Source organism: Pan paniscus, chromosome 8, assembly GCF_029289425.2.
Source record: "Pan paniscus chromosome 8, NHGRI_mPanPan1-v2.0_pri, whole genome shotgun sequence".
In the NCBI taxonomy this organism is placed as follows: Eukaryota; Metazoa; Chordata; class Mammalia; order Primates; family Hominidae; genus Pan; species Pan paniscus.
Window position 1 is genome coordinate 84,422,251 of NC_073257.2, and position 23,452 is coordinate 84,445,702.

Below are 23,452 nucleotides of genomic sequence, written 5' to 3' on the forward strand. Positions count from 1 at the left end.
TGGTGGATCACCTGAGTTCAGGAATTTGAGACCAGCTTGGCCAACATGGTGAAACCCTCTCTCTACTAAAAATACAAAAATTAGGCCGGGCGCGGTGGCTCACGCCTGTAATCCTAGCACTTTGGGAGGCCGAGGCAGGCGGATCACGAGGTCAGGAGATCGAGACCATCCTGGCTAACACGGTGAAACCCTCTCTCTACTAAAAATACAAAAGATTAGCCGGACGTGGTGGTGGGCACCTGCAGTTCCAGCTTCTCCGGAGGCTGAGGTAGGAGAATGGTGTGAACCCGGGAGGCGGAGCTTGCAGTGAGCCAAGATCGCACCACTGCACTCCAGCCTGGGTGAAAGAGTGAGACCCCATCTCAAAAAAAAAAAAAAAAAAAAAAAGAAGAAGAAGAAGAAAAAACATCGTAACTCTTGTTTCCTTAGGGTGTTTAGGTGTCCCGCCCAAATCAGCCTGGAGGAAATGTGAATGTTCCTGATGGATTAATTCAGATCTTCTCTCTGGCCAGCAGGAAGACACACCCATGCAGGTCACCTCTGTAAGAGTGATTTCAAGAGTTTGTCATCTACTCCAGCCCTCCAAGAACAACTAGCCGCCTTGATCCAGTGTCTTTTTATTATTTTTAATTTTTATATCCCCATTGTTAAGCAATCTGGTGTCTTTAAGGCTCCAACAAGCGACAGAGCTTGAAGAATGGGAAGAGAAGGCCTTGAAAGTCCCAGTGGCTCACAAACTATTCCATTCTGCAGCTGTCTTTAAGATGTCTCCTGGATCCCCTGATTTCTTTTTTTAATCCATAAATTTGTCTCCATAAGTGAGTCTCCCACCTGTCAAATGAGAGTAGGGTGCAGAGCTTGGATTCTGGTTCTTTCAGGTTCTAAGTCTTGGCCCAAGTGTCAACTTTTTCTTTTTTCTAAGTTGGGGTGGGGATGGGGGTTGCGGAGAGCAGTGGCCTGACATCTCCTGCAAGTGTCATTTGTCACGCGAAAGCAAGCCTGACCCGAGGCAAGGCCCGCCTATCTGGTTAGGTTCCTTGCCCGCCCCCGGGGCCCTGGGCATCTGATGTAAGTTTGGCTCCCTCTTCCATCAGGGTCCTCCTGTCCCAGACTGATAAACCTTTAGAGCAATAAAGGTCGAGTCCGTCTCAACCTCCACCCACCCTCAGCAACCACTGTTAGCCTCTGAGCACTGCTGCCAGGCCAGATTTCCTGTGGCCCCGCCTGAATGATGAAACACGGGATGGCCATTGCACTCCCTGGCTTTTCCAGAGATCTCGGTCCTCGGTCCTGATGCAACCGTCTGGATCTTTTACACAAAGCGCTAGGCGAGCGCTGGGCGCTAGGACCCGGGGGGCGCCCGGGCAGGGAGGTCCGGCTGCGCTGCCTGCAGTCCGCGGGGCGTGCGGATGGGTCTGTGAGTCCGACTGCTGTGAATCCTCGCTTCCATCCCTGCACTGGGCGCTATGAACCCGGGCCCATCCACACTCCTCTAACCACTCTCCTCAAGCCCTCTCCTTGGGAGCAGTTGGAAGTGGAAGCAGATAGGGTTTGGGAGGAGGCAGGGATCCCCATTAACCTATGTCCTGGGCTGTAGAGTAACAGCCAGGATGGGCAGGTGGGGCCTTGGGGAAGGGGTAGCATGGTGCCCGGAGCTTCCCAGTCTGTGGACCCCACCCCCATATCCCAAGCCTTTGCAAAGCAGGGATAGAGGGGGTAAGGGCGCGAGGGCAGGCCGGGCTAACGTCTGCTCCTGCGCCGCCGTCCCACGGGCATCCCCCCGTGTGTGCCCAGTTGTTCCCGAAGCTTTAGGATCCAAGACGCTGGGGGCAACCATTTTCCTTGCCCGCCGCCCCCTCACGCTTCCCTGCCTCTCCTCCTAGCCTGGTCACGGGCTGTCCCCTCCTCCAGCAATGCAACCCTATAATAAACAAGTCTTTCCTTGATCCTCCCCTGCCGCGAGCGCCCTCGGGGACCTTGGCAGCTGCAGCCGCCGCGGATCCTTTCCAGAAAGGGGGCGTGGCGGTGGGTCGGGGTTCGACTGCGAGCTTTCCGGGGCTCAATGGAGGCGGGGCCCGGCCGCTGTCACCGGGCAGGAGAGAACGTTGCTTACGTGCGCCCGGAGTCCATTGGCCAAGGCGGGCCACACTCCCGGGTCTGGATTGGGTCGTGGCGCAGAGAAGGCGTGGCCTCGCCGCGCTAGTCCTTATAGGCTGCTCCGCGCTGGTGCTAGGGCGCAGCAGGCCAAGGGGGGAGGTGCGAGCGTAGAGCTGGGACGGGTCTGGGCGGCTCTCGGTGGTTGGCACCGGTTCGCACACCCATTCAAGCGGCAGGACGCACTTGTCTTAGCAGTTCTCGCTGACCGCGCTAGCTGGTGAGTGTCCCTTCTGTGTGTGGGTCCTAGAGCTCGCGGTCTGGTCTGGTCCCCAGACTGACGCCCGGTCGGTCCCCCTCTTGTCTTACAGCGGCTTCTACGCTCCGGCACTCTGAGTTCATCAGCAAACGCCCTGGCGTCTGTCCTCACCATGCCTAGCCTTTGGGACCGCTTCTCGTCGTCGTCCACCTCCTCTTCGCCCTCGTCCTTGCCCCGAACTCCCACCCCAGATCGGCCGCCGCGCTCAGCCTGGGGGTCGGCGGCCCGGGAGGAGGGGTTTGACCGCTCCACGAGCCTGGAGAGCTCGGACTGCGAGTCCCTGGACAGCAGCAACAGTGGCTTCGGGCCGGAGGAAGGTGAGCGGTGGGCGGGTGCCGACCCGACTCGAGGGGCCGGGAAGGTGGGGAAGCCCCGGTGCTGGAAGGGGTCAGAGCCGCCTTGGCTTCCTATCCCATCGGGACCCAGATTGCTTGGGGGCAGGGGGAATTGGAGTATAAGGTGAGTGAGGCGGAAACTGAGGCACGGAGTGGGAAGGAGCGTTGGTTTCTTAAGGAAACAGCACCTCCCCCGCCTGTGCGTTTCGTTTTGAAGCCGCTCTAATACCCCTTCCTGTGTGCTCTCCTTTCCAGACACGGCTTACCTGGATGGGGTGTCGTTGCCCGACTTCGAGCTGCTCAGTGACCCTGAGGATGAACACCTGTGTGCCAACCTGATGCAGCTGCTGCAGGAGAGCCTGGCCCAGGCGCGGCTGGGCTCTCGACGCCCTGCGCGCCTGCTGATGCCTAGCCAGTTGGTAAGCCAGGTGGGCAAAGAACTACTGCGCCTGGCCTACAGTGAGCCGTGCGGCCTGCGGGGGGCGCTGCTGGACGTCTGCGTGGAGCAGGGCAAGAGCTGCCACAGCGTGGGCCAGCTGGCACTCGACCCCAGCCTGGTGCCCACCTTCCAGCTGACCCTCGTGCTGCGCCTGGACTCACGACTCTGGCCCAAGATCCAGGGGCTGTTTAGCTCCGCCAACTCTCCCTTCCTCCCTGGCTTCAGCCAGTCCCTGACGCTGAGCACTGGCTTCCGAGTCATCAAGAAGAAGCTGTACAGCTCGGAACAGCTGCTCATTGAGGAGTGTTGAACTTCAACCTGAGGGGGCCGACAGTGCCCCCCAAGGCAGAGACGACTGAACTTTTGGGGTGGAGACTAGAGGCAGGAGCTGAGGGACTGATTCCTGTGGTTGGAAAACTGAGGCAGCCACCTAAGGTGGAGGTGGGGGAATAGTGTTTCCCAGGAAGCTCATTGAGTTGTGTGCGGGTGGCTGTGCATTGGGGACACATACCCCTCAGTACTGTAGCATGAAACAAAGGCTTAGGGGCCAACAAGGCTTCCAGCTGGATGTGTGTGTAGCATGTACCTTATTATTTTTGTTACTGACAGTTAACAGTGGTGTGACAGCCAGAGAGCAGCTGGGCTGCTCCCGCCCCAGCCTGGCCCAGGGTGAAGGAAGAGGCACGTGCTCCTCAGAGCAGCCGGAGGGAGGGGGGAGGTCGGAGGTCGTGGAGGTGGTTTGTGTATCTTACTGGTCTGAAGGGACCAAGTGTGTTTGTTGTTTGTTTTGTATCTTGTTTTTCTGATCGGAGCATCACTACTGACCTGTTGTAGGCAGCTATCTTACAGACGCATGAATGTAAGAGTAGGAAGGGGTGGGTGTCAGGGATCACTTGGGATCTTTGACACTTGGAAAAAATACACCTGGGAGCTGCGTTTAAGCCTTCCACCATCGTGTACTGCGGAGTTGAGCTGGGAGGGGAGGGGCTGAGAGGGTGGGGGCTGGAACCCCTCCCCGGGAGGAGTGCCATCTGGGTCTTCCATCTAGAACTGTTTACATGAAGATAAGATACTCACTGTTCATGAATACACTTGATGTTCAAGTATTAAGACCTATGCAATATTTTTTACTTTTCTAATAAACATGTTTGTTAAAACAGTTGGTTGAGTCTCTCATCAGTACCATGAAGTGAAAAGGAGGGAGATGGGTGCTAGTGAAAGGCAGGTCTCATCAGGCCCTGGGGTCCACCTGTGTGTTCCTCCATCCCTTTCCGGGACTGCCTGCCAGCCTGGTGACAGAGGTATGTGTACCGTGTGCCATCTGTGTCAAGAACCCTTGGCCCTGTGCTGGCTGAAGCTACTAGGAGAACACACTGGAAACCCCTGAAGGTAGGGGGTGAGTCAGACCTCCCACCGAGCCAGAGTCTCCAGAGGGAGAGCTCACCTGGCTGCCCCGGTTAGAAGGCCCAGACAGGAGGGCCCACTGAGCCCAAGGTCTTTAATAAACAGTGAAAGAACTAGAAAATACCTTTTTTCTTTCTGGGAGAAAAAAATCAGTTGTTCTACCATCATGAAAATTACAAATCTTATCTCTGGATTTAAAAAGACTAAGAGGGGGAGTTTGAAAAATGCTACTTAGCTCATGCCTCTCACTGGACAAGGAACCAAGAGGGGCATGAGCTGCCACTGGAAGGAAGTCTGGACCAGGCAGGTGCAGAACTCCTTGCACACACACAGGTGAGGGAAGGAGTGCTAAGGGCTTAGAGAGCAAGGAAATAGCAGGCCTACCTTAACGATACCTTGGGTCACCCAGACGTCCTCTGTGACCTGTTGTCCCAGCCACTTGGGATGCTGAAGCCAGAGGATTGCTTGAGTCCAGGAGTTCAAGGCTGCAGCCTGGGTGACAGCAAGACCCTGTCTCTAAAAACAAAAGATGCATTGTGCATTCTGGGCCCTAAGTTCCTTGTCAGAAAAATTGGCAAATTGGAGTTGGGCCAGATGAAGCCCAGGGCCTTTCCCCCTTCTTCCCTGGAATTACATCCACCCACACCAACTGGCATTTGGAGAGTTTTTATCTCCCTTGTTTCTCTTCCTGGTCCCAGACAGGCCTTGTTTGCTCAAGACTAAAACAGTGGCTCTTGCACTTGAGCGTGTGTAATCAGATCACATGGGCCCTCCTGGAGATTCTCAGTGCATCTGGGCCAGGGCCCCAGGAATCTGCATTTACATCAGGGATTCCCATGGAGGGTCCTAAACTTTACGATGACTTGGAAGACCCATCTCTCTTTGGTAGAACTGAGTGATTTGTTCCCCAAAATGGATAAACTTGGATTAGAAGTGCATTTGGAAATGGATAGTGAGAACAGTGAAGAAGGTGCCCAGACCAGTGTGAGGAAAGCCCTCACACCCATTTTCTTAGCACATCCTCCTCATAGCCACCCTGTGAGGGGTGGGTGGCGGCAGGGGTTTTTAATGTTTTACAGATTAGTAAATGGAGGCCCAAGCCCTGGAATGGTCATCTTCTTGGATAAGGGCTGACTTTGTCCACTCCCAGCCTCTTGAGATTCAGGGCTGGGAGTAAAGCAAGCTTGACACCTGGGCTGAGTCTGAAGGGCACTTTCCCAGGAACTGAGATCTGTGCCAATGCTCACGACCCTGCCTCCCCAGTCTCAAAAGAGAAGCAAGGAAACAATTGTCTTCAGAGTACAGAGTCTTGTTGGTATTTGGGGGCCTGAGCTGGATGGATTGGTCAGCATTAGCCCTTCTCCAGGCCAAGGAGGCAGCTGAGCCCAGCATCGTACCTTTTCTTAGATAGTCAGACGAGGCCAAATCAAAGCTTGGGTTCCCAAGCTAGCTCAGCTGAGATGCCCTCTCCCAGAGCCAAACTGGCTTCCCTCATTCTCACAGGGCCTGAAAATCCTCCTGCAGCAGGACAGAAGGGTCCGCAAGTGGGAGCCCTGAGCTTGAGTCTCACAGTAAAGGGAAGAGGGTTGCTGAGGCCCAAGACAGTTCTGGGTCCTGAGGTCTGCTAAGACATGGCAGGGAGCTTTGCCCCAGGTACCGGACTTGCTAAGAAAAAATGGGGCAGGCTTCTTTGTTGCTAAGCAGGAAAGCTAAGAAAGCTTACAAAGACCTACACATAAAATCAACTTTGGTAAATGCTTTCAGAAATTGTCCTATTTAGTGAGATCCTATCTGATAAAGAAAGGAAGGAAAGAAAAAAAAGAAAGGAAAGGAAAGGGGAAAGGAAAAAGGAAAGGAAAGGAAAAAGATTGCCCTATTTGGCCTGGAAAATATGTACTGATTACCTCCCTTCCTACAGGATTCCCTCTCTTATTCCTATTTCCCACCTCATCGGGTCAATGCTCTAGAACCTGCAATGGTTCCCTATTGCCAGATTCCACTGCTGGTCTTTTAGGACATTTGGTGTTGGGCCCTATACTCCCTACTGAGGCTTACCTCCCACCATTCCCCTTAACTGGGGGCAAGTCAATCTGGACTGCCCTTTTCTCTAGCCGCAGACTCTGCTCATTCTAGTGCCTTCCACCAAGGATATCTTCCTGAGTTTTGCTGGCAAGCCCTGTCCTTCCTTTAAGGCCTAGAGCAAGTTCCAGCCTTTTTATGGCTCTTTTCTGCTTCCCCTCCCCCCATCTTTCACAATTGCAGTGTGAAAACATGGCATACAATGATCTCATTGTATGCACTTGTTTTGTATCCCCCTAGCTCTATAGAACACCCCTAGGTTCTCCTGAGGCCTGGCACATAGTGGTTAACTAAGCATTGGCTGTCCGAGCCTTGGGTCATGCCCTCTCTCTAAGCTCAGAGAACATAAGATTCCCTCACCAGCCTCAGACTCTCAGGCTACGAGGAGAGGAGGGCAGGGTTAGAAAGAGTTGTTGTTGTTGTTTTGTTTGTTTGTTTTTTGTTTTTTTCATTAGCCTACCACCTAGTTTAGAGGAATATTAAAGGCTAAGGTCCTGGAAGGGAGGTAGTGTCATTAGTGGCTAAAGCCACTTGCATTAGTGAAATCTGGATTCAGATCCCAGCTCAGCCATTTCCTAGCCAATGACCTGGTGCCAGTCACTTTACCTCTCTAAGCTTCAGTTTCCTCATCCGTAAAGTGGGAATGATAGTGAGGAAATGATATATATAACAACATTACTAAGGCCCCCTATGGGCAGAGGACGCCCATGACTGGATAGAGATGGCAGCCTAAGCATGGCAGGGCTGGTTTCACAGCAAGTGCCTTTAATAGGGACCACCCTTTGATTCCTGTTCCCTCTGGTCTTATGTTCCTCTAACAGCTTTTCAAAGTTACCATCTTAACAGCCATGTTGGCTGGGTGCCGGTGGTTCATGCCTGTAATCACAGCACTTTGGAAGGCCAAGGTGGGAGGATCACTTGAGCCCAAGAATTCAAGACCAGCCTGAGCAACACAGTGAGAACTCTATAAATAAATAAATAAATATTTAACAGCCATGTCAACATATGACCTTAACAAATTCAAAAGAAAAATAAGGCTGGGCATGTGGGTGGGCACCTGTAATCCTAGCACTTTGGGAGGCTGAGGCAGGAGAATCGTGTGAACCCGGGAGGCGGAGGTTGCAGTGAGCCCAGCTCTCACTCCAGCCTGGGTGACAGAGCAAGACTCCGTCTCAAAAAGACCAAAAACAAAAACAAAAACCAAACAAAAAGGCTGGGCACGGTGGCTTCACGCCTGTAATCCCAGCACTTTAGGAGGCCAAGGCAAGTGGATCACTTGAGGTCAGGAATTCGAGACCAGCCTGGCCAACATGGTGAAACCCTGTCTCTACTAAAAATACAAAAATTGGCTGGGTGTGATGGCACATGCATGTGGACCCAGCTATTTGAGAGGCTGAGGCAGGAGACTCGCTTCAACCCAGAGGCGGAGGTTACAGTAAGCTGAGATCGCGCCACTGCACTCCAGCCTGGGAGACAGAGCAAGACTCGGTGTCAAAAAAAAAAGCATGAAAGAAAAACAAACCCTCCACTTGGGGGAAATATGTTCAGACAGCTATACTTCTAAGTTGCATTATTCTAATTCTGGTACATATTAAGCATTACATATAAGGTTCCTTTAGGCTGGGCGTGGTGGCTCACACCTGTAATCCCAGCACTTTGGGAGGCTGAGATAGGTGGATCACCTGAGGTCAGGAGTTCGAGACCAGCCTGGCCAACGTGGTGAAACCCCGTCTCTACTAAAAATAGACAAATTTGCCAAGCGTGATGGTGTGTGCCTGTAGTCCCAGGTACTCGGGAGGCTGAGGGAGGAGAATCATTTGAACCCAGGAGGCGGAGGTGGCAGTGAGCCAAGATTGCGCCACTGGGCAACAGATTGAGACTCTGTTTAAAAGAAAAATTCCTTTAATTCCACCTCATGGATCAGGAGGAAATGCCAAGGGGCAGAGGAGCTCAGTGAGGGGTCTGCAGGACTAAGATGAGCAGTGTGTGGTCTCCTACCTCCAGGGCCTTCCGCTCAAGCCCTCCCAGTTTCCCAGCTCAGGTGCAGCCTGGGTCAGCCACATCCTACTTTGGCTGCTGGAGGAAACCAAGTACTGCTGGGGCACCCCAGAGGAAGCTGAGGAAACGTGGGCACAAAAACCAGGCCCAATTAATAGACCATTACAGGACTCTGTAATTATCCCGAAATGGAAGGGCTTTTTAAGAAGGACTCACAAATTAGAGAGAAAACCATTAAACCTAGACGTGTCCATGCAGGGGCCCAGCTGAGAAGCCTCCATCTTGATCCTAGCCATGGGCAGCTTCATGGAAACTTCTGGGGCAGCAGATGCAGCCTGTGGCTACGTGGAGCTGGCGGCTCTGAATGTAGAGGTTGGTGGGCTGCATTCACTCGGTCACTCATTTATTCATTCACCCTATATACTATATAACTAACAGGTCCATGTGGGCTGCAAGAGAAAGTCAAAGTAAGTAGGAACCCTTAAGAAGCTGATATAAAAATGTTCTTTCAGCCAGGCGCAGTGGCTCACACCTGTAATCCCAGCACTTTGGGAGGCTGAGGCAGGTGGATTGTCTGAGGTCAGGAGTTCGAGACCAGCCTGGCCAACATAGTGAAACCCTGTCTCTACTAAAAATACAAAAAATTAGCTGGTATGGTGGTGGGCGCCTGTAATCCCAGCTATTCAGGAGGCTGAGGCATGAGAATCGCTTGAACCCAGGAGGCGGAGGTTGCAGAGAGCCGAGGTGGCGCCATTGCACTCCAGCCCAGATAACAAGAGTGAAACTCCATCTCAAAAAAAAAGCTCTCTCACACACATACACACATGTACATACATAATCACACACACCTACATAATCACACACGCTTTTAATAAGTAAAACGTGGGGCATAAGGAGAAGAGAAAATGGGCATACACTCAAATCTCCCTATCCCTAATTTTCCAGGAGAAACATTTTTTTTTTTTTTTTTTTGAGACAGAGTCTAGCCCTGTTGCCCAGGCTGGAGTACAGTGGCGCGATCTTGGCTTACTGCAACCTCGCCTCCTGAGTTCAAGCCATTCTCCTGCCTCAGCCTCCGGAGTAGCTGGGATTACAGGCACATGCTGCCACACCCGGCTAATTTTTGAGATTTCTTTTTTTTTTTTTTTTGAGACAGAGTCTCATTCTGTCGCCCTGGCTGGGGTGCAGTGGTGCAATCTTGGCTCACTGCAACCTCCACCTCCCGGCTTCAAGCAGTTCTTCTGCCTCAGCCTCCTGAGTAGCTGGGATTATAGGTGTGTGCCACCATGCTTGGCTAGTTTTTGTATTTTTAGGAGAGACGGGGTTTCTCCATGTTGGTCAGGATGGTCTCGAACTCCTGACCTTGTGATCCGCCCGATTCAGCCTCCCAAAGTGCTGGGATTACAGGCGTGAGCCACCACGCCCAGCCAAAAATAATTTTTTTTAACGTGAATTATACATCAATAAACCTGATTTTTTTAAGTATATATACATAGCTGGGTATGTGGTATGTGCCTGTAGGCCTAGCTACTTGGGAGGCTGATGCAGGAGGATTGCTTGAGCCCAGAAGTTCAAGGCCAGTCTGGGCAACGTGGGGAGACCCAGTCTCTAAAATATAAAAATTTAAAAATATATATATGTACACAAAAATTAACTCAAAGTGGAAAGTGAATCATAAGTCTAAATGGAAGAGCTAAACTATGAAACTCTTAGAAGACATATAGGAGTAAATCTTCATGATCTCAGATTAGGCAATTATTATTATTATTATTATTACTTTAGATGGAGTCTTGCTCTGTCTCCAGGCTGGAGTGCAGTGGCATGTTCTCGGCTCACTGCAACCTCCGCCTCCTGGGTTCAAGCGATTTTCCTGCCTCAGCCTCCTGAGTGGCTGGGATTACAGGTGTGAGCCACTATGCCCGGCTAATTTTTGTATTTTTAGTAGAGATGGGGTTTCACCATGTTGGCCGGGTTGTTCTCAAACTCCCGACCTCAGATGATCTGCCCACCTTGGCCTCCCAAAGTGCTGTAATTACAGTCGTGAGCCACTGCACCGGCCAGATGCAGCCACTTTGAAAAACAGTTTGGCGACCAGGCACGCTGGCTCACGCCTATAATCCCAGCACTTTGGGAGGCTGAGGCAGGTGGATTGCCTGAGGTTGGGAGTTGGAGACCAGCCTGGCCAGCATGGTGAAACCCCGTCTCTAATACAAATACAAAAATTAGCCCGGTGTGGAGGCAGGCACCTGTAATCCCAGCTACTCAGGAAGCTGAGGCAAGATAATTGCTTGAACCCGGTAGGTGGAAGTTGTAGGGAGGTGGAGGTTGCAGTTAGCTGGGATCTTGCCATTGTACTCCAGCCTGGGTGACAAAGCGAGACTCCGTCTCAAAAAAAAAAAAAAAAAAAAAGACAATTTGGCAGTTCCTCAAAATGCTAACCATAGAGTTACCATAGGACCTAGCAATTTCACTTCTAGGTATACATTCAAGATAAATGAAAATGTATGTCTACGCAAAAAAACTTGTACACAAATGTTCATAGCAGTATTATTCATAATAGCCAAAAAGTGGAAACAACCCAAATGTCCATCAACAGACAAAATAAAGTGTAGCATAGCCACACAATGGAACATTATTTGGCAATAAAAAGAAACGCAGTTCTGATACATGCTACAACATGGATGAGCTTCCAAAACATTACGCTAAATGAAAGATGCATGTCACAAAAGATGACATATTGTATGTTTCCATTTATATGAAATGTCCAGAATATGAAAATCCATAGAGACAGAAAGTAGGTTAGTGGTTGCCTAGGGCTGGGAGTTTGAGGAAAAGAGTGGGTGACGGCTAATGGGTCTCAAGTTACTTTTTGGGGTGATGAAAATATTCTAAGACAGATTGTGGTGATGGATGCAGAAGTCTGAACATACTAAAATCCACTGAAATTTGTGATATGTAAATTATATCAATAAAGTTTTTTAAATATACATTTGTCAAAATTCATGGAATTGTACATCTAAAAAAGGGTGCATTTTGCTACATGCAAATTATACCTCAATTAAAAAAAAATTAACACTCCCAAAAAAGCATATAAAGTAAGCTCTGGGCCGGGCACAGTGGCTCATGCCTGTAATCCCAGCACTTTGGGAGGCCAAGGTGGGCGGATCACCTGAGTTCAGGAGTTCGAGACCAGCCTGACCAATACGATGAAACCCCATCTCTACTAAAAATACAAAAATTAGCCAGGCACGGTGGCATGCACCTGTAATCCCAGCTACTCGGGAGGCTGAGGCAGGAGAATTGCTTGAACCCGGGAGGCAGAGGTTGCAGTGAGCCAAGATGGGGCCATTGCACTGCAGCCTGGGCAACAAGAGTGAAACTCTGTCTCAAAAAAAAAAAAAAAAAAAAAAAAGCTCTGGAAGTTTAAAAAGTAAATTATAGCTCCATAATTATGGTTTCGTTTAGTGTAAATATGGTAAAATTTCACCAAGAAAAGGAAAGCAAAAAGAAGCTATGATCACTTTGGCTCAAATTTTATTTATTCTCTGTCTTGGCCAATAGAATGTCAATTTTCGTGTGCCTAGCCTTGTGTCTGGCTTATAGAAAATGCTAAAAGAACACTTGTGGAAGGTGGGAAGGATAAGAAAGACCATGACAGCTCAAGTCCAACATCTCCTGGAGAGGCCCATTTGGGCTACTTTCAAGCATTTTATTATTATTATTATTATTATTATTATTATTTTTTGAGACAGAATTTCACTCTTGTCTCCTAGGCTGGAGTGCAGTGGCATGATCTCGACTCACTGCAACCTCCGCCTCCTGGGTTCAAGTGATTCTGCTGCCTCAGCCTCCCAAGTAGCTGGGGTTACAGGCACCCGCCACCACACCAGGCTAATTTTTGTATTTTTAGTAGAGTTGGGGTTTCACCATGTTGGCCAGGCTGGTCTCAAACTCCTGATCTCAGGTGATCTGCCTTCCTCGGCCTCCCAAAGTGCTGGAATTACAGGTGTGAGCCACTGCGCCCAGCCCAAGCACTTTATTATTATTATTATTACTACTATTGTGGTAAAATACACATAATAAAAATTTTGCCATCTGACCCATTTTGAGCATATGATTTAGTAGTGTTAAGTATATTTACATCATTGTACAACCAATCTCCAGAACATTTTCCCTCTTCTACAATTGAAACTATGTACCCGTTAAACAACTTATTTCCTCCTCCCGTGGCAACCACCATTCTAATTTCTGTCTCTAGAAATTTGACTCCTCTAGGTACCTCATATAAGTGGAACTATGTAGTATTGGTCTTTTTTATTTTATTTTATTTTTTATTTTTTGAGATGGAGTTTCACTCTTGTTGCCCAGGCTGGAGTGCAATGGCACAATCTTAGCTCACCGCAACCTCCGCCTCCCAGGTTCAAGCAATTCTCCTGCCTCAGCCTCCCGAGTAGCTGGGATTACAGGTGCCCGCCACCACACCCAGCTAATTTTTGTATTTTTTAGTAGAGACGAGGAGTCACCATGTTGGTCAGGCCGGTCTTGAACTCCTGATCTCAAGTGATCCACCAGCTTCGGCCTCCCAAAGTCGCTGGGATTACAGGCATGAGCCACTGTGCCTGGCTGTGACTTTTTTTTTTTTCTTTTTTTGAGACAGAGTCTTGCTCTGTTGCCTAGGCTGGAGTGCAGTGGCATGATCTCGGCTCACTGCAACCTCTGCCTCCCGGGTTCAAGCAATTCTACTGCCTCAGCCTCTCGAGTAGCTGGGATTACAGGCACATGCCACCATGCCCAGCTAATTTTTGTATTTTTTTAGTAGAAATGGGGTTTCACTATGTTGACCAGGCTGGTCTTGAACTCCTGACCTTGTGATCCACTCGCCTCGGCCTCCCAAAGTGCTGGGAATACAGGTGTGAGCCACCGTGCCTGGCCACTATGTAGTATTTGTCTTTTTGTGACTGACCTATTTCACTTTGCATAATATCCTTATGGTTCATGCATGTTGTAGCACGTGACAGCATTTCCTTCCTTTCTCGGTCTGCATAGTACTCTGTTGTATGCACACACCACATTTTGCTTATCCATTCATCTGTCACAGACACCTGGGTTGCTCCCATCCTTTGGCTATTGTGAAGAGTGCTGCTATGAACATGGGTGTATAGTTATCTCGCCAAGTCCCTGCTGCCACTTCTTTTAGGTGTAGACTCAGAAGTAGAATTGTTGGATCATACGGTAATTTGATTTTTCATCGTTTGAGAAACTGCCATACTATTTTCCATAACGGTTGCACCATTTTACATTCCCACCACCAGTGCACAATACTTCCAAGCACTTTCATGCCCTGTTACACCCCAGTCCCACTCCAAATACCTCAACAGGCAAGTCCTGCTGCACCCACTCCTACAAGGTGGTAAGTGGTGAGGGGCCAGATGAGAGCTCTGGATTTCTAGTATTCTAGGATGTTCTAGGAAGTCAGAGGAGAGGGTTGAGAACTGCATATTGTACCATGGGGCTGCAAGAAAGGGCAGGCTCAGGACTGGAGAGGATAAATAGCCCATATTTATGGACTCTTTCGCATCTTCAACTCACTTTACCTATCACCGACTACAAAATAGCTACTATTATTATTCCCATTTTACAGATGAGGAAATCGAGCAACATGGGGCAACAGAGAGAGCTTGGACTGGGAACGGTGAGACCTGTGGTTTTGCCTCATTTTTCCACTGACCTTGTTTCTTCATCTTTGAACTGAGGGGATGGGACTGGATGACACCTAAGAGAGATTCTATGAGGCAAAGCTCAGCTGCCAGCTGCCACTGCTGCTGTTTTCCTCCAGCCCCACCCGGTCGCCCTCCCTGGGTTCAAGCCTGGGGCGGGGCACGGGGCTCAGGGTGGGAAGAACAGAGCCTTCTTGCAGGTCACTGAGCAAATGCTTGACTGCTTTCTGGGGCATGTCCAAATCTGGAAGGAGAACGTTAAGAAGAAATTTCCACGGCCCTTCCCGCATCGGGGGATTTTCCATTCTGCCTGGGCAGACATGCCTCTTGGTTTCCCCAGAGCCAAGCTCTGGCAATCCGTAGGTTTTATTGAATGGCTCAACTCAGTGCTAGGAGGAATGTTCTGGTTCTTGCCCTAGGAAAGGGGCAAGTTTGTTGAGGAGCCACAACTGATCTAGAAAGATGAAGTGGGGCTGGAGGCAGGATGGTACTGAATCAAGCATTCAGTCTAGAAGAACCCCAGAGAGAGACCAGGGGAAACAGGAACAACCAGGGGCAACTTCCTAGAATAAGGGACCAGAGTTGGAGGGGCAAAGAAGGGTGGAGACTTGCTAGGCAGGCAGGAGAGTGCAGAACAGATGAGGGGCGGGGCGCAGTGGCTCACGTTTGTAATCCCAGCACTTTGGGAGGCTGAGGCAGGTGGATCACCTGAGGTCAGGAGTTCAAGACCAGCCTGGCCAACACGATGAAACCCTGTCTCTACTGAGAATATAAAAATTAGGCATGGTGGCGCACACCTGTAATCCCGGCTACTTGGGAGGCTGAGGCAGGAGAATCACTTGAACCCGGGAGGCAGAGGTTGCAGTGAGCCCAGATAGCGTCACTGCACCCCAGCCTGGGTGACAGAGGTGACAGAGCAAGACTCCACCTCAGAAAAAAAAAAAAAAAAACAGATGAGGAAGAAAATAATGTGGACCAGCTTTACAAAGGTTGTCATGCACACAGGGACAGTGCAGTGGCCAGGAGAGAGTTGGATCCAAGAAATGGAAAGTATGGTGAAGCCGATTGCGGAATACAGAAAACAGGCAGCCGTTGCAGGGGCTGGTGCTGTGGCCTCTGCACTTGCCTGTCCCACTGCAGGGACCACTCTTCCCTCAGAGCATCCCCTGGTCAGCTACTAGAGGATCAGATTTAGCTCACTGTCCCCTGCTCCACAAGGCAGCATGCCCTGGCCACCCCTGCAAAAGCAACCATCCTCTAGCACAGCTCCGCATACATTTCCCCCACAGCCCTTAACACCACCAGAAGTTAGCCTGTGTCTTTGTTCAGTGGCCACCTCCCTTCTACAGGATGGGAGTTCCATGAGAGCAGAGGTATTGCTGGGCTTGTTCTCCACCAAATCCCAAGGGCTTGGCACACAGCTAGCTCAGTCATTTTTGTTTGTTTGTTTTTATTTTTTCTCGCTCTGTCACCCAAGCTGTAGTGCAGTGGCACAAACACAGCTCACTGCAGCCTCAACCTCCCAGGCTGAAGTGATCCTCCCACCTCAGCCTCCCAAGTAGCTGGGACCACAGGCATGCACCACCACACCTAGCTAATGTTTTATTGTTCTTATTGTTATTCGTAGAGATGGGAGTCTCACTTTGTTGCCCAGGCTGGTCTCAAACTCTTGGGTTCAAGCAGTCCTCTCACCTTCGCTTCCCAAAGTGTTGGGATTGCAGGTGTGAGCCACCGCATCCAGCCTCAGTAAATATTGCTGAGATTCACTGAACTGTACTTTGGAATGTCTTGGTGAAAGGAAGTCTATAATAACTATATATATATATATATTTTTTTTTTTTTCTGAGCACCTACTATATGCCAGGCACTGTGCTAAGTGCCTTACAAACATTATCTCATTTATTCCTCTGAGCAACTGTATGGGAAAGGTGCCACCTGTTTTATAGGTGAGGAAACTGAGGCCAAGAGAGGTTTGTGAAGTTGCTCAAGGACACACAGAGACAGGATTCAAACCTCCACTTGTTTTTTTTTTTTTAAGACAGAGTCTCACTTTACTGCCTAGGCTGGAGTGCAGTGGCCTGATCTTGGCTCACTGCAACCTCCACCTCCCAGGTTCAAGCAATTCTCCTGCCTCAGCCTCCCTAGTAGTTGGGACTACAGGTGCACACCACCACATCCGGCTAATTTTTTTTGTATTTTTATTAGAAATGGGGTTTCACCATATTGGCCAGGCTGGCCTTGAACTCCTGACCTAAGGTGATCTGTCCACCTCAGCTTCCCAAAGTGCTGGGATTACAGGCAAGAACCACCGTGCCCGGCGAACCTCCACATTTGACCTCTGGGCTAGCAGTGTCCAATAGAAATATAATACAGGGCTGGGTGCGGTGACTCATGCCTGTAATCCCAGAACTTTGGGAGGCCAGTGCGGGCAGATTGCTGAAGTCAGGAGTTCAAGATCAGCCTGGCCAACATCGTGAAACCCCATCTCTACCAAAAATACAAAAATTAGCTCGGCGTGGTAGCAGGCACCTGTAATCCCAGCTACTCGGGAGGCTGAGGCATGAGAATCGCTTGAACTCAGGAGGTGGAGGTTGCAGTAAGCTGAGATCACGCCACTGCACTCCAGCATGGGGGATAGAGCAAGACTCTGTCTCAAAAAAAAAAAAAAAAAGAAATATAATAAGAGCCATATAAGTAATTTAAAATTTTCCATTAGCCTCACTAAAATATAGAATCAGGTGACATTAACTTTAATAACATTTTATTTAATCTGACATAAAAGGCCGGGCCTGGTGGCTCATGCCCGTGTAATCCCAGCACTTTGGGAGGCCAAAGCAGGCGGATCATCTGAGGTCCGGAGTTTGAGACCAGCCTGACCAACATGGAGAAATCCCGTCTCTACTAAAAATACAAAATTAGCCAGGCATGGTGTTGCATGCCTGTAATCCCAGCTACTCAGGAAGGCTGAGGCAGGAGAATCGCTTGAACCCAAGTGGCGGAGGTTGCGGTGAGCCGAGATCATGCCTTTGGACTCCAGCCTGGGCAACAAGAGCAAGACTCCGTCTAAAAAAAGAAAAAAAAAGAATGGCCAAGAGCCATCTTCTAGAAATGGGGAGAATGACTCAAACTGAATCAGGAGCAGGTGAGGTCACCCTGGGTACCTGGAGTTACTCAGAGTGACACTAGTACACGCCTGGCAGGAGTGATGGATGAGCTAGGCTCCAGGAAAGCAGGTGGGGCTGGAAACCACCCAAGACAAGGAAATTGTTGGGTTTGAAATTCCAGGTAAGCAGAGTATGGCCTGAGAGCAGCGGCAGAGGCTGAAAATGGGCTTGGTCCGGGTATTTTTGAGGCTGAGGTAGCTCCAACTCTCTCCCTCTGAGTCAGCACCCCACTTAAGACAGAAATACTGAGATCTGCGACCTCAGCCTCCCCCACAGCAACTCCACAGTCCCCAAACCTTTGCTCCGCTGGGTCCTCCCAAGTATGGTAGCTGACACAGCCCTGAGCAGCCCACTGTCCTCTGCCCTGCCAAGTCTTCTCACTCTTGTCACTTTGTCCTACATCATTTCTTTGTCTGGCACCCCTCCTAGAATTGGTGCCCCAGAGGTGGGAAAAACCTACCCTGCTCACTGCTCTATCTCCTGGGCTTAGCTCAGACTCTGGCATACGTGAGTGCTTAGTAGAAACTTGATGGGGTATTAAAATTGAGACCTGGGTGGGTTCTCACATTAAATTTCTAACACTCCTTAGGTGGCTTGGGCCCACCCCTCTGAGCCCTGTTTCCACATCTGTAAAGTAGCAAACCATCGCCATGAAGAACCAGGTCAGCAGGCAGGGCGGATGAAGCATCCAGCCAGTTCTAGGAAGTTTCTGATGGCTAATCCTTCAGATGCAGCTTGTAAGCAGGTCAAATACAGAATAGGAAACTGAGGCGCAACGAAGTCATGCTTAGAAGTCTGTCCAGGGAGACCAGTCAAGGCCTCCCCCACACCCTGCAAGCCCTTCTAGGAGCTCTGGTTAAGTCACTCTCGTTCAATCTCCCTGAGAGGTACCATCCACAGGTCCTGAAGTGTGTGGCCTGTCCCTGCTGTGTAAGGTGGCCCTCCCCATTCTGCTTTCTCTTTGAGGTGGCCTGGCTCCTGGTGGTAGGCAAGTGCTAGAAGACAGCAGAGATGGCTGCCTCTGGTGTTGGGAGCTGGAGTCAAAGAGCCAGAGGGTGTGTGTGTGTGTGTGTGTGTGTGTGTGTGTGTGTGTGTTCATTATCCATAAGTATCCACTTGGCCCTCACTATACTCCAAGAGGGAGGCAGTCCAGCCTAGTGGTGAGATGGTGAGATGCTCCCACTATGGAGTCAGGCTGGAGTTGGCCTTGGGGCAGTCCTTCCTTTTTTTTTTTTTTGAGACGTAGTCTTGCTCTGTAGCCCAGGCTGGAGTGCAATGGCGTGATCTTGGCTCACTGCAACCTCTGCCTCTCGGGTCCCAGTTCAAGCAATTCTCCTGCCTCAGCCTCCCAAGTAGCTTGGACTACAGGCGCCCACCACCACACCCAGCTAATTTTTGTATTTTTAGTAGAGACGGGGTTTCACCATGTTGGCCAGGCTGGTCTCGAACTCCTGACCTCAGGTGATCTGCCCGCCTTGGCCTCCCAAAGTGCTGGGAGTACAGGCCTGAGCCACTGCACCCGGCCTGGGGCAGTCCTTCCTAAGCCCCAGTCTCCTACCTAAAAAAGATGGCTGTGAGGGTGTGGCATGCTCAGCACTCAGCACAGAGCCCCACTCACCATTAACACTCAACAAACAGCATGTGTTGTTAGTTTTTGTTTTGTTTTGTTTTGAGACAGTCTCACTCTGTAGCCCAGGCTAGAGTGCAATCATGGCTCACTGCAGCCTTGATCTCCTGGGCTCAAGTGATCCTCCCACCTCAGTCTCCCAAAGTGCTGGGATTACAGGCATAAGCCACCTTGCCCCGCCAGTTTTTAGCCTGTCAGCTCTTTGAGGGACACTTGTTATGGTCATACCCACAGCTTTGACCCTTATCAGGTGGTCAGGTGGATGAATGAATGAGTAGAAAGAAGGAAGAGAAGGCAGGAGGGAGAAGAGGAAGAATGAAGGAAGGATTGAGTTTGTTCTGGAAGCTCCCAGCTTCCATCTGCACCACACTCTCCCTCTGTCCCCAGGACACCAGGGAACTGACTCAAGGCTCTCCTCTTACCAGGTGCTGTGTGGGGTCCAGGGAGAAGAGCCCATTTGAAATGGGGCACTGGTCTAAACTCTGGACCTGCTGCTCACTATTGACTGAACTTAGCCACTTAAATATTCTCCTCTATAAAATGGGAGTGACCATAGCAACTACCTCGCTGAATTGTAGGGAGACCCCAAAAATGTATATGAATACATTTGTCAACTAAAGAATGTTAGGGATTATCTCAGTGGAGGGATAGGCAGTGCAGGCTCTGGAACCAGACTTCTTGTGTTCACATCCCTGCTCCACTGCTTGGAGACCTTTGGCAAGGTCCTTAACTCCTTGGACCTCAGTTTTCTCATCTGTAAAACAGGGATTATACTAGTTCCTACCTCACAGAGTTGTGAAGATTAAATGAGATAATGCATGAAAGGCTTTTGAATAAGAGCAGGGCACACATTAGGCATGATGTCCATGATCAAGTGCCTAATATGTGCCTGCTCTCAGGAAGGATGCTGTGAACTACTTCACACTAAAGTGTAAATGAATGATAAGATCTACTATGCTCCACTCATGCCTGTAATCCTAGCACTTTGGGAGGCCGAGGCAAGTGGATCACCTGAGGTCAGGAGTTCGAGACCAGCCTGGCCAACATGGCAAAACTCTGTCTCTACTAAAAATACAAAAGTTAGCCAGGTGGGGTGGCACATGCCTGTAATCCCAGCTATTCAGGAGGCTGAGGCAGAACTGCTTGAACCCAGGGGGTGGAGGTTGCAGTGGGCCGTGATTGTGCCACTTCATTCTGGCCTGGGCGACAAGAGTGAAACTCTGTCTCAAAAAAAAAAAGAAATGATCTACTATACTGTCTCTCAGAGGCATATGAATCTTAACAGGAATTAAAGGAGTGAAACCCCATCTAATTATGGGATTTTAAAAAGTAAGGCATACAGGGGTAGGTAAGGTCCTTCCTAGGGTCCCTCAAAATCACGCCTGCTGCCCACTGCACAAATCCTGCCTGGTCCCAGAGAGGGACCACACACAGAGGAAGGGAGAACATAGTGCCAGTCCCTGAGGAAGCTCCCCTCTGCTGGAGAAACGAGAGGCAACTGGACCCCCCAATACTGCATCACTCCAGCTAAACATGGAGGGCCTTCGGAGGCATGGCAGGCAGTCGCCCGGGCTACAGCAACCAGAAGGGCTTCAAGGACCCTCCAGGGAGCAACAGGAGCCAGGGTGAGGGGGTGGGGAGGGGGATGGGCACTGGATGTGATGAGGACTGACTTGGGACGACTGACATGGGACCAGCGAGGAAGGGGTGGGCACTCTCCCAGGGCAAGACCCTCACTTTCCAATCCGTTTCCCCCTGACTGGCACCTGTAGTACAAGGTGCAGAGGGGGTCAGGAGGTGGGTTCTGAAGCCCTGGCATTGGGGTGTTACCAATGGGCACCCATTCAATATCTCTTCAGTTCCTCCTTTGGAGAAACCCTCTTCCCTCCTTCCTTTTCAGCCCATTGGAGCAGGTGAGGCTGCAGGTGTGGGGCCTGTGAACAGATTTGCCAATCAACACAGGGTTATTCCTGCCTTGCCCCTGGTATCTGTGTGGTCACATGACCCCAACTGTCCAGTTACAGTGAAACCCGGGACATGTGTCACAATTCCCAAGGACAGAGCCTCTTTCTACTCAACTGGAACTTGGGATGATGTGCCCCTGCAGCTGCAGCAGGTGCTCATGGAGCCCAAACACTTCCCAAGACAGCAAAGGCAAAGTACAAACAAGTACAAAGACTCTGGGAAATGAGTCTTCATGACGTCGTGGTGTCGCCAGATCGAGTCATGCCTGGGGTTCTCAGTTTCCTGAGCCAGTAGATTCCCTTTTTAGCATAAATCAGTTTGAGTCAGGTTTTCTGGCATTTGCATCATTAAGAGTCTGACATTCATATGGTGAATTTTCTTTTCTTTTTTTTTCTTTTTTTTTTTTTGAGATGGAGTTTCGCTCTTGTTGCCCAGGCTGGAGTGCAATGGTGCGATCTCGGCTCACTGCAACCTCTGCCTTCTCCTGGGTTCAAGCGATTCTTCTGCCTCAGCCTCCTGAGTAGCTGGGATTATAGGCATGCGCCACCATGACCGGCTACTTTTGTATTTTTAGTAGAGACGGGGTTTTTTCCATGTTGGTCAGGCTGGTCTCAAACTCCGGACCTCAGGTGATCTGCTCGCCTCGGCCTCCTAAAGTGCTGGGATTACAGGCGTGAGCCACCGCGCCCGGCCATGGGTCTGTTCTTAAATGGGGCTTCCAGAGGGAACCTCAGCCTGTTTTGAAATAACAAGGATCCAGGTACGGTGGCTCACGCCTATAATCCCAGGACTTTGGGAGGCTGAGGCGGGCGGATCACGAGGTCAGTAGTTTGAGACCAGCCTGACCAACATGGAGAAACCCCATCTCTACTAAAAATACAAAATTAGCCGGGTGTGGTGGCGCATGCCTGTAATCCCAGCTACTCAGGAGGCTGAGGCAGGAGAACTGCTTGAACCCGGGAGGCGGAGGTTGCGGTAAGCCGAGATCGTGCCATTGCACTCCAGCCTGGGAAACAAGAGCGAAACTCCGTCTCAAAAAAAGAAAAGAAAAGAAAAGAAAAGAAAGGACAATAAGGAGTTAGAAACACTTTCTCCCTTCCCTCCTTCCCGAGGGGCGGGCTCCATCTTCTTTATTTTTTATTTTTAGAATAGAGGTCTCCCTATCTTGCCCAGGCTGGTCTCAAACTCCTGGTCTCAAGCGATCCTCCGGCCTCGGCCTCCCAAAGTGCTGGGTTTAAGACGTGAACCACCGCGCCCTGCCTCCATGTTCTTTAATCTGCTGTCCCTGGCCCAGGGACCTCCGCAGATAAAGCTCGGTTTCCCCTTTCTGACGCTGTTACCAGTTTGCGGCGGTTAACCCCCCAGAGAGAGCCTGACGCAGATTTGCTGCAGGAAACCACCGAGTCTCACGGTTGGCACGAACTCTTCCTTCCGGGCCGGCCAGGATGCCTGCGCGTGGGGGTGGGCGGGGCACCTCCTACTTCCCCCCGCAGATAACCACCAACCCGGCCACATCATTCTCACATCTGGGAACTGAGCTCACTCGAGGCTTTTCTCACGTAGCCTCCTTTGAACCTGTTTCCTCATCTGTAAAATGGGGATAAGGATAGCATCCACCTATTTCAGGGTCGTTTTGAGGGAATCCTGGAGAGAAAACCAGGGTTTTCAGCAAAAGGATCGGCACAAAGTAGATGTTCGCCGCTCCCCTCCCTCCTTCCCGCCCCCCCGGGCAGGAAGGCTCGCGTGCGCGAGGCCACAGCGCAAGCGGGTGCAGAGCAGGATTCGAACAGGGTTCCATGCAACTCCGTGCCCAGGGTCCTACCACCGCCTGAGCTCAGCGGTCTTCAGCCAGCGGGGCCCTTCCACCCCCTTCCTTAATAGTTTTCCTCCTCCGCCTCCTGCACGGCCTCCGCCTCCGCCTGACCGTCCTCGGAAACCTCCCAGCCGCAGCCCGGCCCTCCCCAGCGGCCTGAGTGGCCTCCTCCCGCGGCGCCCCCCAGCTCCGCACCTCCCCAGCCCCGCCCGAGGCGCGCCCAGCGAGCGCGACCCCGACCCAGGGCCACGGCTGCGCCCGTAGGATCGCGGGCGCGCGGGTGTCCATGAGGGACTGGGGGAGATGCGTTACCCGCTAATCCCTCAACTGGGTCGCACCCGGTCTGCCTTGGTTGGTCCCTTCTGATGGCGGAGGCGGGACCTCGACTTGGTGGCCAATGAGGAGCCTCGTGGGGGTGCTCTCGGCTGCCATGGCAACGGAGGGGCCGCCCGCTTCCCCGCGGGGCGAGGCCCGCTCTCCCAGGACTGGCCACATTGC

At 50.9% G+C, this 23,452-nt stretch overlaps 1 protein-coding gene across 1 annotated transcript; it reads left to right on the forward strand.

The window, feature by feature from the left end:
• Nucleotides 1-922: 922 nt before the first annotated feature.
• Nucleotides 923-4,346, forward strand: DDIT4 (DNA damage inducible transcript 4). Its single transcript, XM_003815972.6, has 3 exons — nt 923-2,374; nt 2,466-2,730; nt 3,004-4,346. Exons 2-3 carry the CDS (start codon nt 2,526-2,528, stop codon nt 3,495-3,497), a joined length of 699 nt encoding a protein of 232 aa, XP_003816020.1. The 5' UTR covers nt 923-2,374; nt 2,466-2,525; the 3' UTR covers nt 3,498-4,346.
• Nucleotides 4,347-23,452: the final 19,106 nt, after the last annotated feature.